This window comes from Apis cerana, linkage group LG6, assembly GCF_029169275.1.
Source record: "Apis cerana isolate GH-2021 linkage group LG6, AcerK_1.0, whole genome shotgun sequence".
NCBI classification, from domain to species: domain Eukaryota; kingdom Metazoa; phylum Arthropoda; class Insecta; order Hymenoptera; family Apidae; genus Apis; species Apis cerana.
The window spans coordinates 12,583,437-12,605,608 of record NC_083857.1 but is presented as its reverse complement, the minus strand read 5'-3'; the positions used below and the strand labels follow the sequence as shown (position 1 = coordinate 12,605,608).

The 22,172-nt window shown below is 38.5% G+C and overlaps 1 protein-coding gene across 7 annotated transcripts in view; it reads right to left on the bottom strand.

The window, feature by feature from the left end:
- The window catches only part of LOC107993946 (teneurin-a), a 628,759-nt gene that overhangs the window by 187,177 nt on the left and 419,410 nt on the right, over positions 1–22,172 (bottom strand). For all 7 annotated transcript variants that reach the window (XM_062076384.1, XM_062076386.1, XM_062076385.1 and 4 more), the window contains one exon: positions 5,917–5,992. In XM_062076384.1, the coding sequence (XP_061932368.1) occupies positions 5,917–5,992 (76 nt within the window). The remainder of the gene's footprint in view (positions 1–5,916; positions 5,993–22,172) is intronic.

Below are 22,172 nucleotides of genomic sequence, written 5' to 3'. Positions count from 1 at the left end.
ACAATAACAACAACGACGACGACGACAACGAGGATATTGTAACGCAATTACGGTCGTGTTTCTTCGAGCGTACCAACCCAACAGACGTCTTCCCCCACTCCGTCTTGCGGGTAATAGAGGTAGGGATGAGGAAACGACGGCGAGGAGGAAGAAAAATAAGGGTCCAGCCGCGTTTTGCGTCTCGTGAAAAGCGTAAGACTTTTTTTGTTACTCCATTCGAGGCAAGCATAAAAGCTCGAAAAGAAGAGGGAAGAGAAGAGAGGAGGGAGACGGATAGAGTGATAGAAGAGGGAGTCGCGTGAATTGAAACCGAGATTAAGACGTCTGCCGGGAATTAACCCCTTGATAACTAGTTAGGGACCAAAATTTTAGAAGGAATAGGCGATTGTTGGAATTATTAAATATTTAATTACGAATTCAAAGATTATAGAGAAATAAAATCTTTTAAAGACAATATATAAGATTATATATATATATATATAATATATTAATATATTCACCTTTGGAGACTTAATAATTATTAAGTAATTATTATTGTAACTTTACAGATAGGCTTCAAAAATTCTTGTGTTTATTTCGATTTCTGGAATCATTTCAAAGAGTTATAACGTTATATTTTAAATAATTTACACAAATCGATCCTTCTTTTTATACAATTTAACATTATTTTAATACTTTCCTTCGATGATATTACTTCGTAAAATTTCGTTTACCGGGATAACAGAAGAAATTTCTCACCGTTGAATCACGCAAGATTTCACACTGGAATGTGCAACGTGCAGGGGGTCGATTAAAAAGAAAAGGAAGGTAAACCGTGGTTACATTGGTGTTCCACGATAAATCTTTCGGAAGCCTTATCGTCGCGCCTCATAATTCCACCATCTCCCTCGTAAAACACGTCGATCGTCGTTCCCTTTCGATACCACGGTGGTCCACCGTGTACCGTCGCGGCCTTTTGTCCACAGGTCGAACAGGTGTAACGTTATTTGTTCCGAAAATATTATACCGCGCTATGTTTGCAATGTCGAAATTGTGAATTCAGCGAGTTTCATTGCGGCCGATGCTTGTGCTTCGCTTCCAGTTATTTACGTTTCAAATTTGAACGTCATGAATATCATCGCATATGTATTCTGTTATTACTGAAAATATTTTTTGAAAATTTTCCTCTCTATACGTGGTAGTAGTAGTAGTGGTGGTGCGCGAATATCGTTTATTTATATTGAATTGCAATTTATATTGAAAGTACAAGGTACACAGATCTCCCTCCTTCTAATTATGTTAAATATTCCGCCGTTAAAAATTCGTTAATATATCCCGAATGTATCGATATCAAAAAATATCAGGACGAGAAAGGAAGAAAATCACGAGAATCTTTTTTTTTTTTTTTTTTTTGTAAAAGGGAAGAAGGGGTTTATCGATCGATTAAAGTAGAAACTCTTCGAAGCTTTTTTAATCAATCAAACTTTATATATAGACTCGTAAATGATGAAACAACGATGTTTATATTTATAACGTCGAAATAAATCGCGACAAACAAAGCGAAACAACGGTTCTTTATTCCAGATACCAGTTTCTTCTGTTCGTCCAATAACGATCATCTTTTTTTTCTTTTTTTCTTTTTTTTTTTTTTTTTTGTTATCGTTTTTCGAAAGGCTCCGCCAATCAGGAATCTCGAGAGGAAAGATAACGAGCAGATGGATAAAGTGCGGTAACGATCGGGAAAAAGAGAAGAGCTAGAGGCTTTCCTTTCGATCGAGTGCGGATGACGGTTCTTTTAGCGGAATTGCTTCGGTTAATAAGCGATAAGTGCCACCAACCGACATCGTTTTCGTTCCATCGTATCGATACAGAGGGCAGTTCCATCGACGGAAATTACGCTTTCGATCTTACGTTTTCGTAAAGAACAAGGCAAAGTTTAAGATAGCAAAAGTAAATCAAGTATATATAGAATAAAACAATAAACGCTATTTTTTTAAGCTATATTTCCAAAAATATTCCATCTTTTTCCTCTCGCTCATATTTTTCTTTTCCTTTCTTTTTCTAAACGTAACATTCAGTTCCATTATTCCAACTGCACGAGGATTAAGAGTCGATTATTTCGTGTCCAGCTTCATTTTCGAGACTTATCCTAACTTTTATCGTATCAAAAACGCGAGGACCAAAAACGACCCTTCTCCCAGAGCATCACTAATCATTACCACTCTCCCTTTCTCTCTCTCTCTTTCTCTCTCTCTCTCTGTCTCTCCTCCGCTTTCAACAGAGCGCATCGTTAACGATCCACATCCGAGAGTGGCAGAAAGAAGAAAAAAAGAAAAGAGTGAGAGAGGTTACGTCCGGCGGATAGAAGAGAGAGAGAGAAAGGCGAAACCTTTGGCGAGAGCCACGCGTGTGTCCTTTCGGCTCACGGTTGCCTCAGCAACAGAGTACCTTCCGTCTCGCTGACCCGTCGTTTCCGGTGACACGGATGGCCTTTCCTCTCCTCTGGTGATGTTTCAACCCAGGCTGGAACGCGTCTCCGAGGAAGAGAAAAAAAAGAGAGAGAGAAAGAGAGGGAGAGAGAGAGAGGATGCGAGGGGGTAAAGGTTGGCATTGTTCGACGATGGCCGAACTACTTTTCGTGGTTGAACGGAGAGAAAGGGGGGAGGAGAGGGAGAGGAGTTCTACGATCGCTCTTGGAATTATTCGGCCCACAGATGGGGCCACAAATTCGCCGATGTTTTTATGGCGTTTTACTCGATTTACGAATATCGCTCGAAGGAATGGAATTTAATTTGACCAGAGAATGCTTTTCGTGGATGGTTTTTGGTGAAGCTCCGGGATCGTATAACGCGGAGATATTGTGGGGCAAAAATATTCGATTTGTGCATAGTGAGAAGGAGGAGGAAGGGGGAAGGGAACACGGTTCGTTCGAGTTGCATGTTATGCTACGTGTTATTATTGGTAACGATTATTTAGTTCAATTTGGCCATGTTTGTCTTTGCAGATATGCACGGTAGCTACCTAATTATCGTTGCTCTCCCCAGTTACCGAGCAATTAATTGATTATCAAGGAAAAACGTGGTGTAATAATTGCCCTCTTTTTTAAAACTTAAGCCTATCTAATAACGCGGTTGTTAAAAAAAAAAAAAAAAAAAAAAGAAAAACAATAGGAAAAATTCTTTCGTATTCGTATTTAACACGAAGGGAGAATATAAACGTCGATTGTTCGATAAATTTTGCCCGAAAAATCGGGAATCAATATTTTTTCGATTGAAATAGCGATTTAATTAAACGGAACGGGGCAATTTTTTTTTTCGTGCCCTCTACCAGTTTTCTCGTCGGAAAAGAAAATGGCATAAATCGAGCGATTAAACAGGCTTACTCGCAATCACTCGGCTGTGACCTCGTTTCACGCTGCATTCGCTTAACCCAGTGAGTATAACTCCATTAAGTCGCACTTAAATATCACTTAAAACGTCGTGCGAATTCATTCCTCTTGGACCGCTACTCTTTCATTTGGGAATATCATAAGGGAATAATAAGAACGTGGAATTTGTACACAAGTTTGTACAATGTTTCTTTCGTGACGAATTTTCTCAAGATCCAATCTAGATCTATTTTTCGTATATGCTATAATGGAAATAATAATTAATTGAAAAAACGAGATTTAACGCGTTATTTTACGAAAAGATATATAATAACTTGTATGGCTATAATAATTGGGTTTGCAAGTAAATAATAAAATTCGAATCTATCGTTGAAACGATATTTCATTCGACCAAACATCAAGACCGGAAATTCTCTGCTTTTAACGCATTGTATACGAATATTCTAAATCTAAAATTCCAATATCGATTGATCAAAGAGTATTATTCAGTATAGGAAATCGAGTTCCCAGATTACTTCGTAAAATATCGAATAGAGACGAATTATAAAGAGAGAGGAGAGGAGGGAAAAAATGAACCAGAAACCATCAAACATCACTCTTTAAATTATTAAATCTGTCACCTGTACGTTCAATTTTGTACATTACTCTTCTACGAATTTTTATTTTCATAATGATGTATCTAAATACCGCCATATTTAAATTTTACTTGCAGTACGTGATGCGAAATTACGAATGCTTTTCTTTCAGACATTATTTGCACAGAGTGTCCAAAAGAAAACCTATCCAGAGAGATGGACTCGTTACGCTCGGGCACACCGCAATAAAAGTAACGACGCGGAATGAAGGAGCGGTCTAATTCGATATTTCGCGTGCATTGGCGACGACGGAAAAAGAAAGAAAGGAAAAGGGGCGGCGAAATGAAGGAGAAGGAAAGAGTACGACGTTCTAAATATTTTAAAAGTTCGTCCTCATTTGAATTGAAACGTCTTCGAAATCATTCGCCCCTGGCCGCCATTTTGTCCGCGGTTATTGCTCTTCCGATCACGTTCGCGCTCCATTCAACCGATTGATTTGAATATCCTCAACTTTTTCGCCCTCCACCACGAGATTCAGGCCCGCCATGAATTTGCAAGAATTGTCGCGCGAATTCGAAATTGCCGCGCCAATTTTATTGGCCGGCCTCGAACGCGAGCTCAGGGAACCGTTAATGACTCGCTAATTGCCGAAAGTGGCCGGTTGAAGATTTGTAATCGTTAGAGAGGCATTAAACGACAGCCTCGCGGTGGATAATGGCACTTCTGCGGTTCGATGCCGCTGTTTTCCCGTCGCTAATATCCTGTCCGTTAATGCTGGCTGGCCCAATGTTGAACGAAGCAAGGATCGAATGTGTGCACAGCGTTAAATTTGGTAATATGATGTTTCATTTAACTTTATATTAAAAAGTCGTATAAAAATGTCGTTAAGCGAAGCAATTCATTATTTTCAAAGTATTATTTTTGTCTCGATTTAATAATATTAATTCATCGTGTTATTCTTTTATTTATCGTGACGTTTATATATATATATATATATCATTTCGAATATTTTAAAATGATTACGAGATTAATTGACGAAATTAAAGTGATGAGAATGTATATAAGTAACGTGAGACTTCTTGAACTTCTTAACGTGGGATTCAAAAAGTATTTCGATAAATCAAGAGCAACTTCTTTCACAGCGACAAGTGTTCTTTACCGTTTTTCAGCGAGACTTTCTTACGAATAAATATTCTAAGAATATATTCTTCAATGTTATAAATATACTTATTTATAAAAATTCATAAAGAAACTCCACTTAACAAATTGAATAAAAACTAATTCCGTGAAATTACAAGATATCTTAACGCAAAAATAAATAAAACTTAACCTATATCGCGCCAACGAGCCAATAACGAAACTTCCTTATACCATTCTTCTTCTTCTTCTTTTTCTTATTCGTGTAATTCATAAAATTCTAAATCCAACAACATAAATTAACAAACTGAATAAAAACTAATTCCACGAAATCACAAGAAATCTCCGACCGAATCGAAACCACAAATAAAACCTAACCTATACCACGTTATAATCGATTGCCCATAGCGCACAACTCGCGCCCCCTACACAAATTTCAAATTCCTACACACTCTCCAGCAAAAAAAAAAAAGGAAAAAAAATCGTATCGCCTCGATTTATAGCGATCACGATATGCAAAAAAACGGGGAAGAGTTCGTTGATTTCGGGTCTGCGAGGGAAGAAGTGGGGGGGAGGGCGGGGAGGGATACGCGTTCACGAGGCAGAGTCAACAGCACGGTCGATTTTTCGCGGCTTAATTCAACCACGCGAAATCCGGCAACTAGGTAAACCGATAAGTCTCGCGGATTTGTCGGCCGCCGCGCGAAAAATCCGCTTACGTGATCTGGCTTACGCGGAAATCTGTGTTATTGCCTGTTGGAATATGGATGCGTCAGGATATGGCGCTTCCGATCGAGATCTCGCGCGGGAAAATTCGTCGTATCTATGCTCGCTTACCTGGTTACGGTCGGAGTGGAAGCGACCCCTGGGGAGCGGGCCGGGTAGTTGCGTGGATTCCCCGACATCAAGTACTCTGCAACAAATAAATGGAAACGTGCTTAATCCGTCGTGTTGTAATTAATTCGGTTGTTGCAGTTTTGGGGATGTTGACGGAGTGATGTTTGATTTTGGTACGCGATGAATTTTGGAGAGATTTTTTTTTATAAAATGTTAAAAACATTTCGAAGAATTCGAAGAATTTTGTTTGTTTGGGAGAGGTCGTAAAAATGAAACAAAGGGATTAATATTTTTGAAGAGATAGGAAAAATGAATATTTGAGAATACTTCGCTTCTTTCGACGAAGCTTTTCGTGAATTAAATTTTTTTCGGGTTGTTTATTGGGAGGAAAGGATAGATAATGATGTTGAATTATTGGTTCAATTGATACGTAACGAAAACGGTTAACGAGGTAAAGGAAATCGGCTTAAACCTTCTCGCGTTTCCATCGTTATAGATTAACAACGAGCAAGTAAAAGTAATGACCTCGTAACTAGTGTCTTGTTAGCAGGACAAGCAGCAAAAGCTACGGCTGATCTTGCTAGCAACTTGACCCGCGTTACCATTACGAGATAATTGAATTTATTAGATACGACTCGTAGCATGACTTTTACACACGAATTATAGTTGTACATGGTTGCTTACGGGCTTACGCGTGGTAAACATTTTTAGAAACGTATTTACTATTTCGCTTATAGTTTAGATTTTTTTATAGATACTATTATTAGCATTATTATTATTATTATCTATTATTATCTAAAGCAATTTTTATTGTACCTAACATCACCTTGCAAACGAAAAATACTTATTTTTCATAGAAAATTATGAAAATATCGTCAGTCAGTATAAATGTTTCATTTACCCTATTTCAATATTCCACGTCTACTTATACCATAAATAGAATTCTGATATTTATTATACATATCTCACGTGTTATTTCCATGCATATGTTGTTTCATATTCCCTTAAAAAAAAAGAAAAACAAAATTTATCTGATCAACCGCGTCGTTATACAAACTGTATCGGTACAACAGAGCGAAGACGGTACACAGCGCCACCAAATCTGCATCGATACGCATATTAGCGCATCGAGATCCGGGTCTACTGGTTAATTTTTAAGCCTTCTGGCCCGGTCGATGGCAGTCTGACGTTGCAATTCAATTCTGCTCTCTTCCGCGCACAGTCCCGAGAAGCCAGCGGCTCGAAACGTCATGCATATTCTAGTTGGTGGAACGTCGCGAACCGCCTTCCCTTTATCTGTATAGTTAATGAGTTCATAACTAATGTAACTCCTACTGACGTTCTTCCATCGATCGAACCAAGACGGTCATTGTAATTTTTTCCCTGTATCTTTTTAATTTTGAAATACTTTCAACATATTAGTCAATAACACCAAACATAATTAATAATTGCCCGCGTAAAATTTCTTTTCTCGAAGCGTTGAACTCGAAATGAGGTTAAGCGGCACGTGATATACCTGTTTGTCACAAAAAAGAATAATGATAAATGAATCGTAGCAGAAGTTGAGTGAAAAATTCATTTGCAAACATTATTCCATTCTACATGTTAGCGGATATATACAAAACACGCTAATCATAACGTATGAGGTTAGGTTGGATTAACAACGCGGTTCGCATTGTATCCAAAGCATAGAATATAAGAATTCAGGTCTCAAGTTGCCTCTTGAAATTACCAATTAAGGCAAACGTTGAAACCAAACAAGAAAAAAAATGGGAAAGGGAAGAAAAGAAAGAAGTTTGGCCGAGAGAAGAAAAAATTACTGAAGCTGAACGGCGAGTCATTAGCGAGCAGAAGAAATGAGGTTAACGTTCCTTCTTGCGCTTCGACGCAGCAAAGTTTCGTCTTCATCGGACCGGGGGCAAGGTTGTTTCAAGACGTCTCTCGCCCTTTTATCTGCCCGGCAATTCGTCACTGTCCTCGCGTTCCAGGATTTTTACGAAATTTCCCGGATCCTCAGGCCACGCTTCGGTACACACCAGCATGACGAATCGTCGTCGCGATATTGTTCTTTTCGAATCTCTAGGATTTACGAACTATGTAAGAGCAAAATACTAGCGCATGCGCATCTTGGACTTTCTTAAGTTTCTATACTGTACAACGATGTACATAGAATATACATCGAAACGTTAAAACGTCATTCGAAAATAGTTTTTTTTTTTTGCAAAAGATGAAATATTTAATTTAAAAAATTTTGTTCGTGATTTTTACGACGATTTTAAAAAAGAAATTATTATTTATAAAAATAAAATATTGCAAGATTGAAGATTATTTTTTTTTTTTTGTGGAGAAGTATGTAATATTATTATTTGAAAAATTTTATTCCGGAATGAGGGAAAATATTTTGCAATGGAATTCTATAAAATGTTGCTATCAAATTTTAATGAAACTTTGTAAACAGAAGGATGAAAAATTCAAAGGTTAAAAATTACGAATAAAAACAAATACCTCTGAATTGCAACTGGTAATCTACGTTCATAGTTTTTTCGAATATCGATTTATTCTTTGTACTATATAGATATATTTTTATTTATTCACGAATTTTACTAATATTGAATTTTTATAAATTTGCAAATAATTTTCAGTTTAGAGACACGTGTTTACATCAATTGTAGTATCCGACAATGAGTCAGAATCAATGACCTAGATGTATCAAATATATGTTCCCAATTAAATATCTTGTTTACTGTTTGAGTAGATATTACAATAAACGCCTATATTGATTTTATCTCATTCCGTGTACCGTTTCAAATAACACGTGTGTACAAACAGTCACGCGTTAAGAACTGCACGAGCTATTCGATGCAACTGGATCATTGGTGGATCTGTAAAGTGCAATTACACGTACTCCCTTATGTTTACAACCTGCCCGTGTTTACCAACAACTCATCGTGTTCATACGCATTGGTCAGTTTCTAATATCACGGAGATCAAATATTTTGCAATCAATATTGATCCATCGCGGAATTTTATCGATTACGAACACCAAGAAATTAGATTCGATCTAAAAGTTGAAACGAGATATTAATTCATAAATGTTGACAGAGTGGAAGTCGAGAATAAAGTTTATTACGTAACGTAACACATTATATTTTGCAAACTTATTTAAAAACTTGATAATATTTTAAGAAGAATTCCATTTCTTATAATAAGATACCATTAATATTCAACGTCAAAAAGATAGTAAATCTAACTTGGCTCACCATGTGTCGTGGCAAACTTATTTCGTATCTTTAATCAGCATACTTTGGTGACAAATCCTATATATCATTACTTGCACAATGTTCGCTGTATATTCAGCGACACTGCATGTAGATTATCCACATATATTAATCGCATAATCGTATGCACTGTACTGATCTCGTTATTGTTCTTTTTGCATATGGCGAGAACTTACGTATCAGAAAATATGTTGCGCGCGCATGCGCGAGCACGCTGACTTAACAAACACGATCTTAGCACAAACTCGAGTCCGCGAAAGCAGGATCGCTGCACTGGCTAAAAACTGTACGGCTAATTTCCGGGGAGTCCGCTTAATCCAATTTACGACTCGCTGAAACATTTATGCCGCGTAAAATTTGCTTATGCAAATCACGCGCAGTAGTTACCAACTCGGCATAGTTTTACACGTCGAGCTGAATGTACGATCGCTGCCATTTTTTTTTTATTCAACACGATTAAGCAAAATATTTAGCCATAATAACGTTAACAGTTTTTAAATTATTTTAAATCAAAAAAAAAAAAAAAAGAAATCAAAATTTATAGTGAAGTAACTATATTCGATGACTACAATCGATTCTTGAGTCTAATAATATTCTCAATTCCATTTCCAATTTCGACAGTTTGTACCACGGTAATAATTCGTTCGATGGTAATAACTGCAACGGAACAAACAGTTGGTTGAAACACGAATTCTCCTCATCCTTTGAGATCACGTGTACGTTGGCGTGCAAAGACGCGAAGAGTCAATTGTCAGAATTATAGAGAACTGTTATACCGATCGATCGGTGGACTAAAGGACGCATAATCCGAACCTTACAATCCTTCGTAGCTATGATTGAAATTACGGCGTCATTTGCAGCCGGAGGGTCGAGATCAAAGCCTTTGATCGTTGCGTTCGAGAGACACTGTGACAGACGCGCGCGCGCGCGCACTACTCACCCTTTGTATCATCGAACATAAATTGTTGCGCGCCAGACACGCGGTCAGCGGCCATTCCACGCGTAAACAGTCGTCACGCCGCCACGCGTGAAAATCGGTGGAAACGAATACCTAGATGAATGAACGTACGAACATTACTAGCGACATCTAGTAGTCGGTTGTACAGTTTCGACTTAGTGTTATGTCCTATGCATGCTCTGCTCCATAATAAGATTCAATGGTATCATGATCTACAATCCAGACATTTTTCTCGCGGAGTTATTCATTGGATGGACAGATAGAGATACAATGCGATCATAAAGTAAAGTTTCCACCATGTAGTGACAGAATTGTGTGCAACATTTTATAGGATTTCAATGGAAAAAAAATTAAGGCTTTCAAACTTTATGTGTTTTAACATTCGTTTGTTAGACGTTTGATACGTGAATACTTCTATGATTAATTGATTTTCAATCTCGACTTTTTTTTCCAGTGGTTCTTCTATAAGAGGGAACCACTTTGCAGTGAAACTAGTCAACTAATAAGCCTTTAGTTATCGAAACTTGTATAACAAACTTTAATCGGTAAATAAATAATTGGTATTTTAATCAAAAATCTGGTTATTATTATTGAAAGGTAATTTCTAAATTATTTATTACAGAAATTTTTATCAGTTTATCAACGATCCATCTTCTAACTTTATTCAATTTTAGCAATTTATTTCATTTCGTGTTTCTTTTTCACGTATATACGAGATTAAAAATTAAATTTCCATAGTTTTTTTTTTCATAAATAATAGAATTTTTATAATTTATTTTATCTCGTGTATCAAATTCTGTTTCCGGAAATATAATTTATTTTCTTCTTTTATTCCATTTAAAAACGAGCAAGTTTCGTAGCGATAAAACGAAGAATAGAACCAATCAAAAAATACTTTGATATTTCATATTTCTCTTTGATCACCGCCATTTTCATCGTCACTGATAGTTGGAAAGTATGCGCGAGAGGATGTTTCGCGTTTGTGTTTTTTATAAAATATTAGCCAAATGAAAAACGATTCTAAAAGGGATGAAAGATGTACTCGAGTATTCTCGAATATGATATATTTATTATATTTTGGATGGTTTATTTGGTTTTTGCCACGCGTTACTCGAATCTGCCCGAAAGAAATTTTCATCGTACGCGTGTGTATAAATTTTAATGGGAAACGATGTTTACGATATTTATGTCTTTATACATCATACCGTTATATATAACTTTGTTTGTTTCTGAACACGCTTGGAATATTTTTTGAAAGAATTATAATAACATGAATACCTTTCTAGATGTAATGTTACGATTTTTAATTATTCCAGAATACATTAAAAAATTCCTTTCATTTTTCATCATGCAATACCAATCATTCTTCGCTCCATTCACGAAAAAAATTATATGAATGAGCTCTGAACCATTTTCGCCCAATATCACACCGAATGCAACGCTCGAAACGTCGAAATTCACCGTACTCCGTTTGAGCACGCTCCTCGAATCGATCAAACTGTCCGCCAGAACATTGGATGCAGAACATCGCGAGCGATTGACACTATTTTTTTCCCTTCCCCCCTTTCTTCTCTTCTTTTTTTTTCTCGCAAAAAACGAATGTATCGAGCGAGAGGGAAGATCAATCATCTCGCGTGACTGTTTAAGCTCGCTCGATGAAATTGCCGGTTCCGTCGGTGGTTTCGTGTTCCGGCCGATTTTCACTCTGAAAAATCGCGACATCCGTTGTTACGATCGTTGCCTCTCGTCATCTTAACACTCTCTTGCGATCGATAATTCGCTTCACTTTCGAAAATCGGCCGACAGAGAGCGCGTCTTTGTACTTAACCTTCTACAACGTTGTATAATTAACGATCGAGAGTAAAAACAGATATTCGATTATTAATTTCTCTAATAATTTTGTTTTTTCGAAATCAGAAATTAGAAATAAATTAGAATAATCTTCTTCTCCACGTTAATTAACAAAGAGTGAAAATAACGCGAGAATAATCAATTCATATAATTAGATCAGATAAATATATAAAAGATTCATTCATCTAATTTACTCCTGATTTATTACTATCAATTATTTCCATCATTGGTCATCATCTCTATCGAATAACCGTCTATTAAGTTTCACCGTATTTTTGTATCTGTAAAATGTAAATTCGTTTCAGTCTACAAATCTCGACGCTCTTTCAAATCGCAGCAACGTTCAAACTTCGAAGGTATTCGTAGCCAAACGGGTGGAACGATCGACGGCCGATCCAGTTCGGTCGAGTTCCGCTCGAAAAAAGTGTCATTACCCGTTAATGGCGCGGCAACAACTGGGTCGATGCACCACTACGGTTAATGACACGAGCCGCTTCGATCGTGTACGACCAATTATCTTATTGCGCTGATCGCTTCGATACTCGCGTTTAGATAATCTTCTTAAACTGTTTTTCAGCGAAAATCCTCCTCGAAACGTTCGATCGATATTTATCGCTCCCCATTCGCTCTCCATTCCATCGCGCGGAACGACCTCTGCCAAGCTCACGTGATCGAACCACGCGCCATCTTAACGAGAACGATCGAGTCCCTTCCCCCTCCACTGAAGAAAACTCTAAGCGCCAGTCTACCACGCGAGGGAACGGAAGAGAGCGAAGGAAACGAGAGTGAGCGGAGAGTGAAAAGCGTGGGGCAGATAGAAGCGGTGGATACGAGAGTGATAACCGGGACGATAGCGAGCAGTTGGAGTGACAGCCGAAAGGACGTGCAAGAAGCTTTGGTGGGGGAGGAGAGGCGGCGTTGCAGGTTAGAAAATGGAATTTCGGTGGCGGGAGATGCGAGTAAAGAGCTGGGGGAGGGGGAAGGCTAGAAAGAAAGGGAGACGCTAGACAAGGAAAGGAGGGAAGGGGAAAGAGGAGAGGATGGTGGATGGGCTAGGTCCATGGATGGAGTGGATACAGTTGAGTCTGAGGGTTTCTTGGTTGGTGGATGTTTGGCTGTCCGCCAGGGAATCTCTGGAGCGCGACGGTTACCTTTTTCTCCTCGGGGAGATCTTCTCGCGTAGAGATACAGGATATTTCAAAATATATATATATGTATATATATATATATATATGCTTGTAGTTTCCACGAATGAACAAGGAATTTGAATTGATATATAATGAAAGAATTTGAGTGTATTCCGTTTAATTAACTTCTGTTTTTACTAATTACAAAAATGTAGCATTATTTAAATAGCAAAGAAAATATCCTTTCTCAGATATTTTTCAAGAAATTGGATTCTTCGATTTTGCTTAACAATCATTCGTCGAAAGGATTATCATATGTATATATATATGCTTGTAGTTTTCACGAATGAACAAGGAATTTGAATTGATATATAATGAAAGAATTTGAGTATATTCCGTTTAATTAACTTCTGTTTTTACTAATTACAAAAATGTTTTTACTAATTACAAAAGCATTACTTAAATAGCAGAGAAAATATCCTTTTTCAGGCGTTTTTCAAGAAATTGGATTCTTCGATTTTGCTTAACAATCATTCGTCGAAAGGATTATCGTTTTTTTATTATCGTTTGTTTATTTGCGGCACTTTAGAAGTAATACACATATCAAAATAAAACCCTGCGTGATAGATCGAACAATATAACAACGAAAAGATTTCCCCCAAGCGACTCCGTAACAACTCAATTATGCCGCGCAAAATGCCACCTTTCGCCGCCGTATCCCCATACCGTTTTTCTTCATTCCATCCAGCCCGTTGGTGAAACGCGTGGCGCTAGTGTGCGACTCGGTTGCGTTCGCGGAGCAAACAGAGTGTCGCTTAAGACTCCGTAAACACCGGGTTGATTAACGATAATGGCGATCCCAGGCTGATTCTCGATAGTCTGCCACTCGATTGCAGGATTTTAAGGGGAGGGATAGAAAAGGGGCAGTTATGGCGGCGACGACGAAGGGTAAACCATCGTCGTGCGGTGCATTGTGCAACGAAAATCGTTGGCCGGCCAATGGAAACAAAGCGGGGCGGGCGAGGGGGGAGAGGAGGGGAGGAGGCAGTGAAGGTAATCCACGGGGATGCGTGCCCGGGCATCCTGATCGCCGCTTTAACCCTTATAGGTTTGCATGATGCGTTATGATCGTTAACAGAGAGTACTTGGTGAAGAGCCGCGGATATTGTCTGACGACCGCTGCCGCCTGTGGTTAATCGACGATCGTTGCTGCTTCCATTCGAAGCTTCTTGTTCCGCTCCCCTCCACCCATCCATTCTCGCCCCATCTCTCTCGGGCGGATAGCGTGGATGGATTAATATAGAGTTGGGGAACGGGTCGCCTGAAGCCGCGGACTGGCGAGCTGCGGTACAATTAGCGGCAAGCGTAAATGCCGTTTGGGACTACGTTTCTCGCGCTTCGCGGGCTATTAGCAGCGTTTCCTGCTGCGGAAGTTGTTGTTGCGTTGGTTTACTGGGAGAGGGTTGTTGAAGGAGTTGCCGGTGTTTCTGATTTCTATATAAGTTTGGTATGTGTTTGAGGGAGAATTGGGAAAAGGGTTTAAGTCGTGTTCGCATTGGAAATATATCTTTGACACGAAATTGATCAAGGAATTAAAATTTTGATATTTAACGCCCATGTGTCAATGTAACAAGACATAGTAATTGGTTTATACTATTGTTCTAATGTTATTTCTGATCTTGAGAGAAAATGAGGATGTTAATAAATTGTTCGCAGAGAAATTTTCTCGGTTTTCGTAAATAATTTGTGATAAGTAGTTGCAGTTTTATCTATTGAAATTGAAAAAATTTTTCACGTGAATAATTCGAGTGTAATTTATGGAATGGAGTTAAAAATCGATCGAAAGCATCGTACATCAGACGATTCATTTCGAAAGAGAACGAATTTTCCCTTTTGTGTCAACAAATTGGTCTCTTGCTTTTGCGCCCCTCTGTCCCGTATTGGCGAGCGTACACGTTGCCAATATCTTCAGGTTCCTATCGATTTGGCGACTAATGAATGTTTATTAGTACAGGATCTGCTGATGTATCGTGCGAGACAGATCGATACAAGTCTAGACGTTTGTGTGTCCTGAAATAATTGATTCTAACCTGACACGAGATCTATCAAAGGATGAGAGACGATTCTGAAAGGAAGGGACAATTCCTTTCCTATTTCTTTCTCATTTATCTTCAAATTCATCTAATAATTCATCTGCAACTTCATCGATTCCTCATTAAAATAAAATGTCTACCAATTTTTCCATCAATTTTTCACATTTTGCTAAAAATGAGCTTTTATTAATTACTAATTTTAATACACATTCTAGAATTTTCTTTGAATTATTCATATTCGCTCATTTCCAATCATTTCGCAAACCAAACCCAAGTATAAAATCTAATTATCGTCCCGTCGGTCGTCAGATTTACATCACGAACGGTGATTCAATTTAGTAGAAATCAAGGATAAAAATATCCTAACTGAATCGTAAGATGCGCGTTACATTTGCACACGTTACGTGCGTAGGAGTCCGCTATTAGGAGTAAAACCGGAAATAGAAGCGGCTGAACTTTAACTAGCTTCGCCCTGGAACGGTCTCGTTCCCTTCATCAACTCAAACTGTGGGAATTAGCTTCTGGCCCTCATCCAGATTACTTCTGTACGCTCTTTTCCCCCTCGTCCTCGTTTATCTCATTCCCCCCTCCTTCTCCCTCCACGAAACTTCTTCTCTAATATGTTAATTATGAAAACGATAAGCGAATGATAATCAGCCGCGGTTATTTCGAACCCTTTGCCTCCTTAACACTGTACCAATTCGCCCGTTATCGTGCCAGAACGAGTTCAGTTAGGACTAACTGCCGCTAGAGGCGCGACTGTGTTCTCGTCTTTGGGAACATGCTGCTTGATCGAACATTTAATTAACGATTTCTCTCTCTTTCTTTCCTTTTCCTTAATGTCGAGATATTATATATAAACGAATAGATAAACAAGAAAAATAATAATAAATAATAAATATACCGTGTGCCTTGATAATCTCGACGAACGAAAAATTGATTTTAAACATTTTGCAAAAGTTTATCGAGGGTATCGATACGTTTGTATTTTAATATTTATCATCCGTTAAAATTACCAACTTCCCTGTGTAATGGCTTATTACAATTACGAACCGTCGCTTTTCAATTATATGATTAAGTTGATCAACTGCCGGGCGTAAAATTAACGAATAAATCTGGCGCAATGTTTTCTCGAAAGTAACGCATCGACGAAAGTTCCCACGTCCCCAATGTTGTCCCAAAAATTCCAGCTGGAGGCGGGAATATAAAGCAGACGAGCTATTTCAGAATTGGGAGATGCACACAGGAATAAAATATCATTAATGTAATGAGTCGAGCGAGGAGTCGCTTAAACAACGGCTCTGCAAATGATCCGATTCGTTAATGCAGTCGCGAGCAACCGGTGAATTAGCGTCGGAGACAAACGATTATACGATTTAACGGGCCGGTTAACGCGTCAATATCGTTTTAATATCGTCCCCGGAATAATTTCGATCGATATAACAACGATAAAGAGAGAAAGGGACGTCGTGTCTTCCCTTTCGACGCGTTAAAATTTATGAGGAAGAATTATAATTTTATAAAAATTGTATATTGGTTAATTTTTTCTCTTTTTTTTTTTTTTTTTTTTTTGGATATTTTCGATTAAAATTTTCGAACAATTTGCTATATGGAGATAAGATGGGATAAAATCGAGCGACAAAATATATTTTTGTTTGCAAGAAATCATCCGTTTTGAAATCAATCCAATGAAGAAAGATGAAGATTTTTTGAGAGAAAGCTAGGAATCTTAAGTGGATCTTAAATTGTGATTAAGTGGTTCTTTTTTTTCTGAAAAAAATATTGAGAAGAATTTGATAAAACCGGATATTATAAAGTGTTAAAAATATTATAAAGTGTAATGTATTTATAAAATTTTATAATCTAAGTTATATCGATTTATATTATTAATTTAGAAACTAGTTTTACCTTATTTATAAATTACACAGATTTTTTATTAAACTTTGATCATTATTGCTGATATTTCTTATTTTTTTAAAATAATTATTACAATAAAAAAAAATTTATGGAATACATAATCTCAATATACGCTCTGTGTCAATCGCTCTAACCTCTTTTCTTAATCATTGTCTTTTACTAAAAAAAATTATAAAACAATTGCAACATATGAAATAGTGTAAAATAGAACACTTGCGAAAGGATAAATAGAAACAAATATTGAAACGATATCGATTTTAGAATTAGCATTGTGAGCAAAAGAAGGAACCGATACCGTTGAATCCCATAGTTGTATGCATTACATATGCGAGCAAATTCCGCGTATGGCCGCGGATAAATTGCAATAAGCGCCCTCTCGTCGCGCCAGCTGCCGGCGAATCGCGCATTTACGTCACGTAACTTGTTTTACATGGCCGCTTTTGTTCTGCATGAATCTTATTAGCGCCAACCCATTTTGCCGGGAAATCGAGTTAAATGCAGTTTTACACATTAAACCGTTCCTGCCGCTTGCTCATCATCCCCCCCTCCCTCCAAATCGAAGGTGGGGAAGTTCGTTACTTTCGCCGCACCGGTTGTTGATCCGTCTCGAAAACGATCGATTTATAACTAGCTGTCATTTGACCGACTTGTGTCCCTCGCGTTGCGTGCGACAATACTTTCCACGGCGAAGAAAACGCAACGAAATCGGCGTCCATTCGCTTTGAAGAATTTTAGAAATTGCGAGGAGAACGAATTGACGCAGATTACGAAGAATGTCGATTCGCAATCGTGTTCCTATTGGAATTCTGATCTTCGATAAAATAAGGGATATAATATAGAATGATGAGATATACAATTTCGCATATATCGCATATATACATATTATAAATAGATTACGAAGATTAAGGAAATCGAAAGTATAATGGGATATAAATTCGTAAGCTCGATTCAATCTAACCTAACTTTCTCCGCGACGGATGAAATTACGTTCACTCCCGGCAATTGTCGCGGGAAATTTCGAGGAAGCAAACGACATTAAAGCACGTTTTTAAATGCATCAGCGTCGCGAATCGAGCGCGCGGAACGAAGACGCGGCGATGTGACGGTAAAAATATACGGTGTTCTTTTTTTTTTTTTTTTTTTACTCTGCCCCGCGGCATTGTTTCTACGGGGAAAGTGGTTTATATTTACCCCTCGAGGGAAGATGACTTTTATAGGAGAAGCGGAATCCCATCAAGCGCATAATATAGCCGCCTATCGAGTTCGTTCGAAGCGGAGCGCAATCGACGCGCGAACAATACGCTTCGGTCCCGAGCGATATAATCGTTAAATATTTCGTTTCGCCGCTGTATAAATCGTATCCGTCAAAGCGTTATTTTTTTCTTTTCTTCTCTTTTCTTTTTTTTTTTTTTTAATAACCTTATCGTTTTTTCTCGCATTATTTTTATCTTTATTTATTTATTTATTATTCTCTCTCTCTTTTTCTTCCTCTCTCTCGTAGGTGTTGTTTTAATCCGAACTGTTAATCTCGTAGATCGATCTCTAGCCAGGTAGGCAGGTAATTCAATACGACCGGAACGAACAATTTTCATTCATCAGCGCGAATTCCATCAGCGAAGATATTCCAACGTTTGAAACAGTGCGTTGAAACGAGGTGGGTGAAAAAAAAAAAAAAAGAAAAAAAAGGAAGAAAATAGAGAAGCGATCTCTTTTATAGAGATCAGGGCTTCGATATTTTTCCGCGCTTTCTGGCTGGTGATCTCGATAGTGAATTATAGGTTAGACGGAGGAAGAGTTTCTATTATACTTATCACTTTTTTCCATGGGTGAAGGATTCTCAATTGTCGTCGTCATCGTCGAACCTAACCTATACGGACGGCTGGAGTTCCTTTTGGAAAACGTTAATTGGATGGAATTTTTTTCTTTCTGAAAAAATTTATTCACTCGCTTCTTCCTTTTTTTCAGAATGTATCGTATGAGATACGAATTCCGGACGAGTTTTCGAGATAATTATTTATCTCGTGTATAAATTTATTAAGTTTGTAAACTTATTATAACGATATTAAGCATCGATATCTTATTTTTAACGTTGATTTCGTTCCACAAATATCAATCGAGAAATTGAAAAGGTATTAATTCTTGTTTCTATCTCTCCTCTTGTTTCTATTTTTTTTTTTTTTTTTTTTTGCATACACGCACAGTTTGCATCATGCAAATTTTACATCGAACGAGAAAAAAAAAAGCACGTATAAATATTTATCTATTTGAAACGTATTTTGATATCTATCTTTTTAGATTGGAAAACGCTGCCTTGTGTTCCGATTTCTTTTTATTCAAATTCATCCCAATTCAATCAGGGCAGATTGAACGGATAAAATTCGTTTCTTCCATATTTTTTTATCGCCATTCGAATAATTATCTCACAAATTGTTCTTACTTGTCCAATTTTAATATTCCACCTCACTGATAAATTCATTACATCCTTCCAATATTTATAATAATTCCAATTTTCTCAAGCTCATAAAGAAATAAAAATTCCCAACAGGAAAACAAGGAAGCCAAAAAAAAAATATATCTAGATTCTCGAAAGATTCTCCATGCAAATTTCACGTTCACAGAGAGAAAAGATAAAGAAAACAATAGAAACATATATATATATATACATTCATATCGAACAGCTTCCTTTCTGTTAAAATTGTCAACGGCTAACGAAGAATATCGAGCGAAAAGAATTAAATCTATCACCCACACCCCGCACGTTCAAGACACGCAGAGATAAACGCGCCCCATTACGAGACTAACTCGCGTACAATTCACCCGATTCCCACACGAGCAAGAACGACACTAGCGACACGCCGGCCACCTCAATTCTCCGTGCTCGTCGATTAAACGCGAACGTACGAGATGGTCGCAATTTAAAGGGGGAGGGGGGGAGCGATGATCACTTATGGAGACACTTGTTTGCGCCGAGGCGCGTTTTCGCGCGGGCCAAAGCCGAAACGAGGGATGACAGGGCACAATTGACGGCCTCGGCGATAGCAATGCCCATTTTATCCCCACGAGGATATAAATAAAAGTCAAATCGAGGGAGGGTGCGCCGCTATGCCGCGTCTACAATGTATTTACGCAGCCCCACCGCCACTTCCACTCCCGTAATTTCATTCCGGATAAAAATCCCTTAACCCTTCCCGACGCCGATATTTACATTTTTATTCGCGTGCTGATATTTTTGTTTACTCGCCTCGTTGCTGGATTTTCGCACGGCGTTCCGTCCGCGCAGGAATTCGTGAAAATACGAGCGAAGATTATATTACTTCGGGGACGAACTTTGAACTCGCTGATTCCGTTAAAAAAAAGAAAAAAGAATAAATAAATACTGTCTCGATCGAGAAAGAAAGAGAAGGGGAAAAAATTCCTTTCGTGGCGTTAAATGTTACCGTGGTAGATGGCGCACGATTAATAGCCTCGAATTCAATTAGCTGGCGTGCATGAAGAATCTTCGAACAAAACACGCGAGCCAGACGGTGGGAAAACGCACGAAAAAGAAAAGAAAAAGAAAGAAACGGTGGCCACCCCACCCCGGCGGATTGCATTAATTCCGCTCACGACGCGTAACCCTAGCAATAAAGTGGCGTAATTGCCGATGCGTTCGTGCCCTTTGGGCGAGAGAAGAACACGGGCAGAAAAGCCCGTTGGAGCAAGGGGCAGGGGGGGAGAGAGAGAGAGAAGGTGGCCTTACAAATCCAGCTCGACGCCCAGAGGCCCCACACGACGGAGCACGGCGGACACGAAGCCGACTTATGCGAGCCACGTGCGCCATTCTAATTTGCTTACGAGCAGGGTGGCCTTAAAGCAGAATGCGTTACGGGGAACGCGTACGTGCGACGACCACCACCGTGCCACGAACAATGAGATGGCGTGTCCTCCGCCCGCTTCTCCATTTCTTATTGTCCCAACCTAGACGCGACCCGTCCACATTTCTTTTTACACGGATCGAATAAAGGAGTCAAGTGGCGTCCCACGTGACCGCGCTCCGCTGGATTGTGAACACGCGAGCGCGGCTACGATCGGTGGGATTGTTTGTAATGGGTGGGATTTCGGCCCGAGTTTCGTTCCTGGGCGTCACTGGGGGGATCTGTGGGGTAGCGTAGGATTTGGAGTAGCGGTTGATAAGGTAAGAGCGGTGGCGGAGTTCGTAGGTTGCTCGTGGAGTGGATGAGGGGTGGCTGGTTATGTGGTGGGAAGAAGTAGAGAGAATGGTGAGGTAAGTGGAAAGAAATTGGAACAAAAATGAAGATTTTTGAAAATTCTTCGAATAAATGTCATCTGAGAAGATTCATTTGGGCGGTATTATCGAGAATCTTTTATTTTTCCATCGAAATCGATGCGCTCGTCGCGGAGAGACGTTGCAAATTTTATTCCATTCCTTCGTTTCGCCGCTATCGTATCCAACCCAATTTATATTCCGTTGGAGACTCGCGCGGAAAGCCTGAAGGACCTAATATAATCCCGGGTACAAGGGGTAGCCGGTACGCCTGGGATCCAACCTGCATACATTTCCCAAATAGGCGCGTTAATGTTAAGAATACCGCACGCGTGTTTTCACGCCGTGTACGGGTGGAAAAAAAAAAAAGAAAAAAAGACACAGAAAGGAACGTAGCCGTGATGAAAATGTCAGAGGAATTCGTCGCTTTGAAAAAGTTTCGGAAAAAGTATCTTCCAATGACTTTTTTCATATTTGGAAATGGATACTTGATGATAATTAAGAGAACATACGATTATTCAACGGATAAAAGACAGGAGAGAACAATATTCCGTTATTTCTAAAAAGAAAACTTTTTCAAATGCTTTAAAATTCGTCGTCGATAATTGCCATGTTTAACGATGGAAATTTTAGAGCTACTACAAAATCGAATCGATCACGAATGATAAATTTCTATCATTTCTATGAATATATTCATATATTCTTAAAATTCAAAAATAATTTCTTCAAGTAAAATCTTATAGAGGTATTAAAAGTCCACATGTAAGG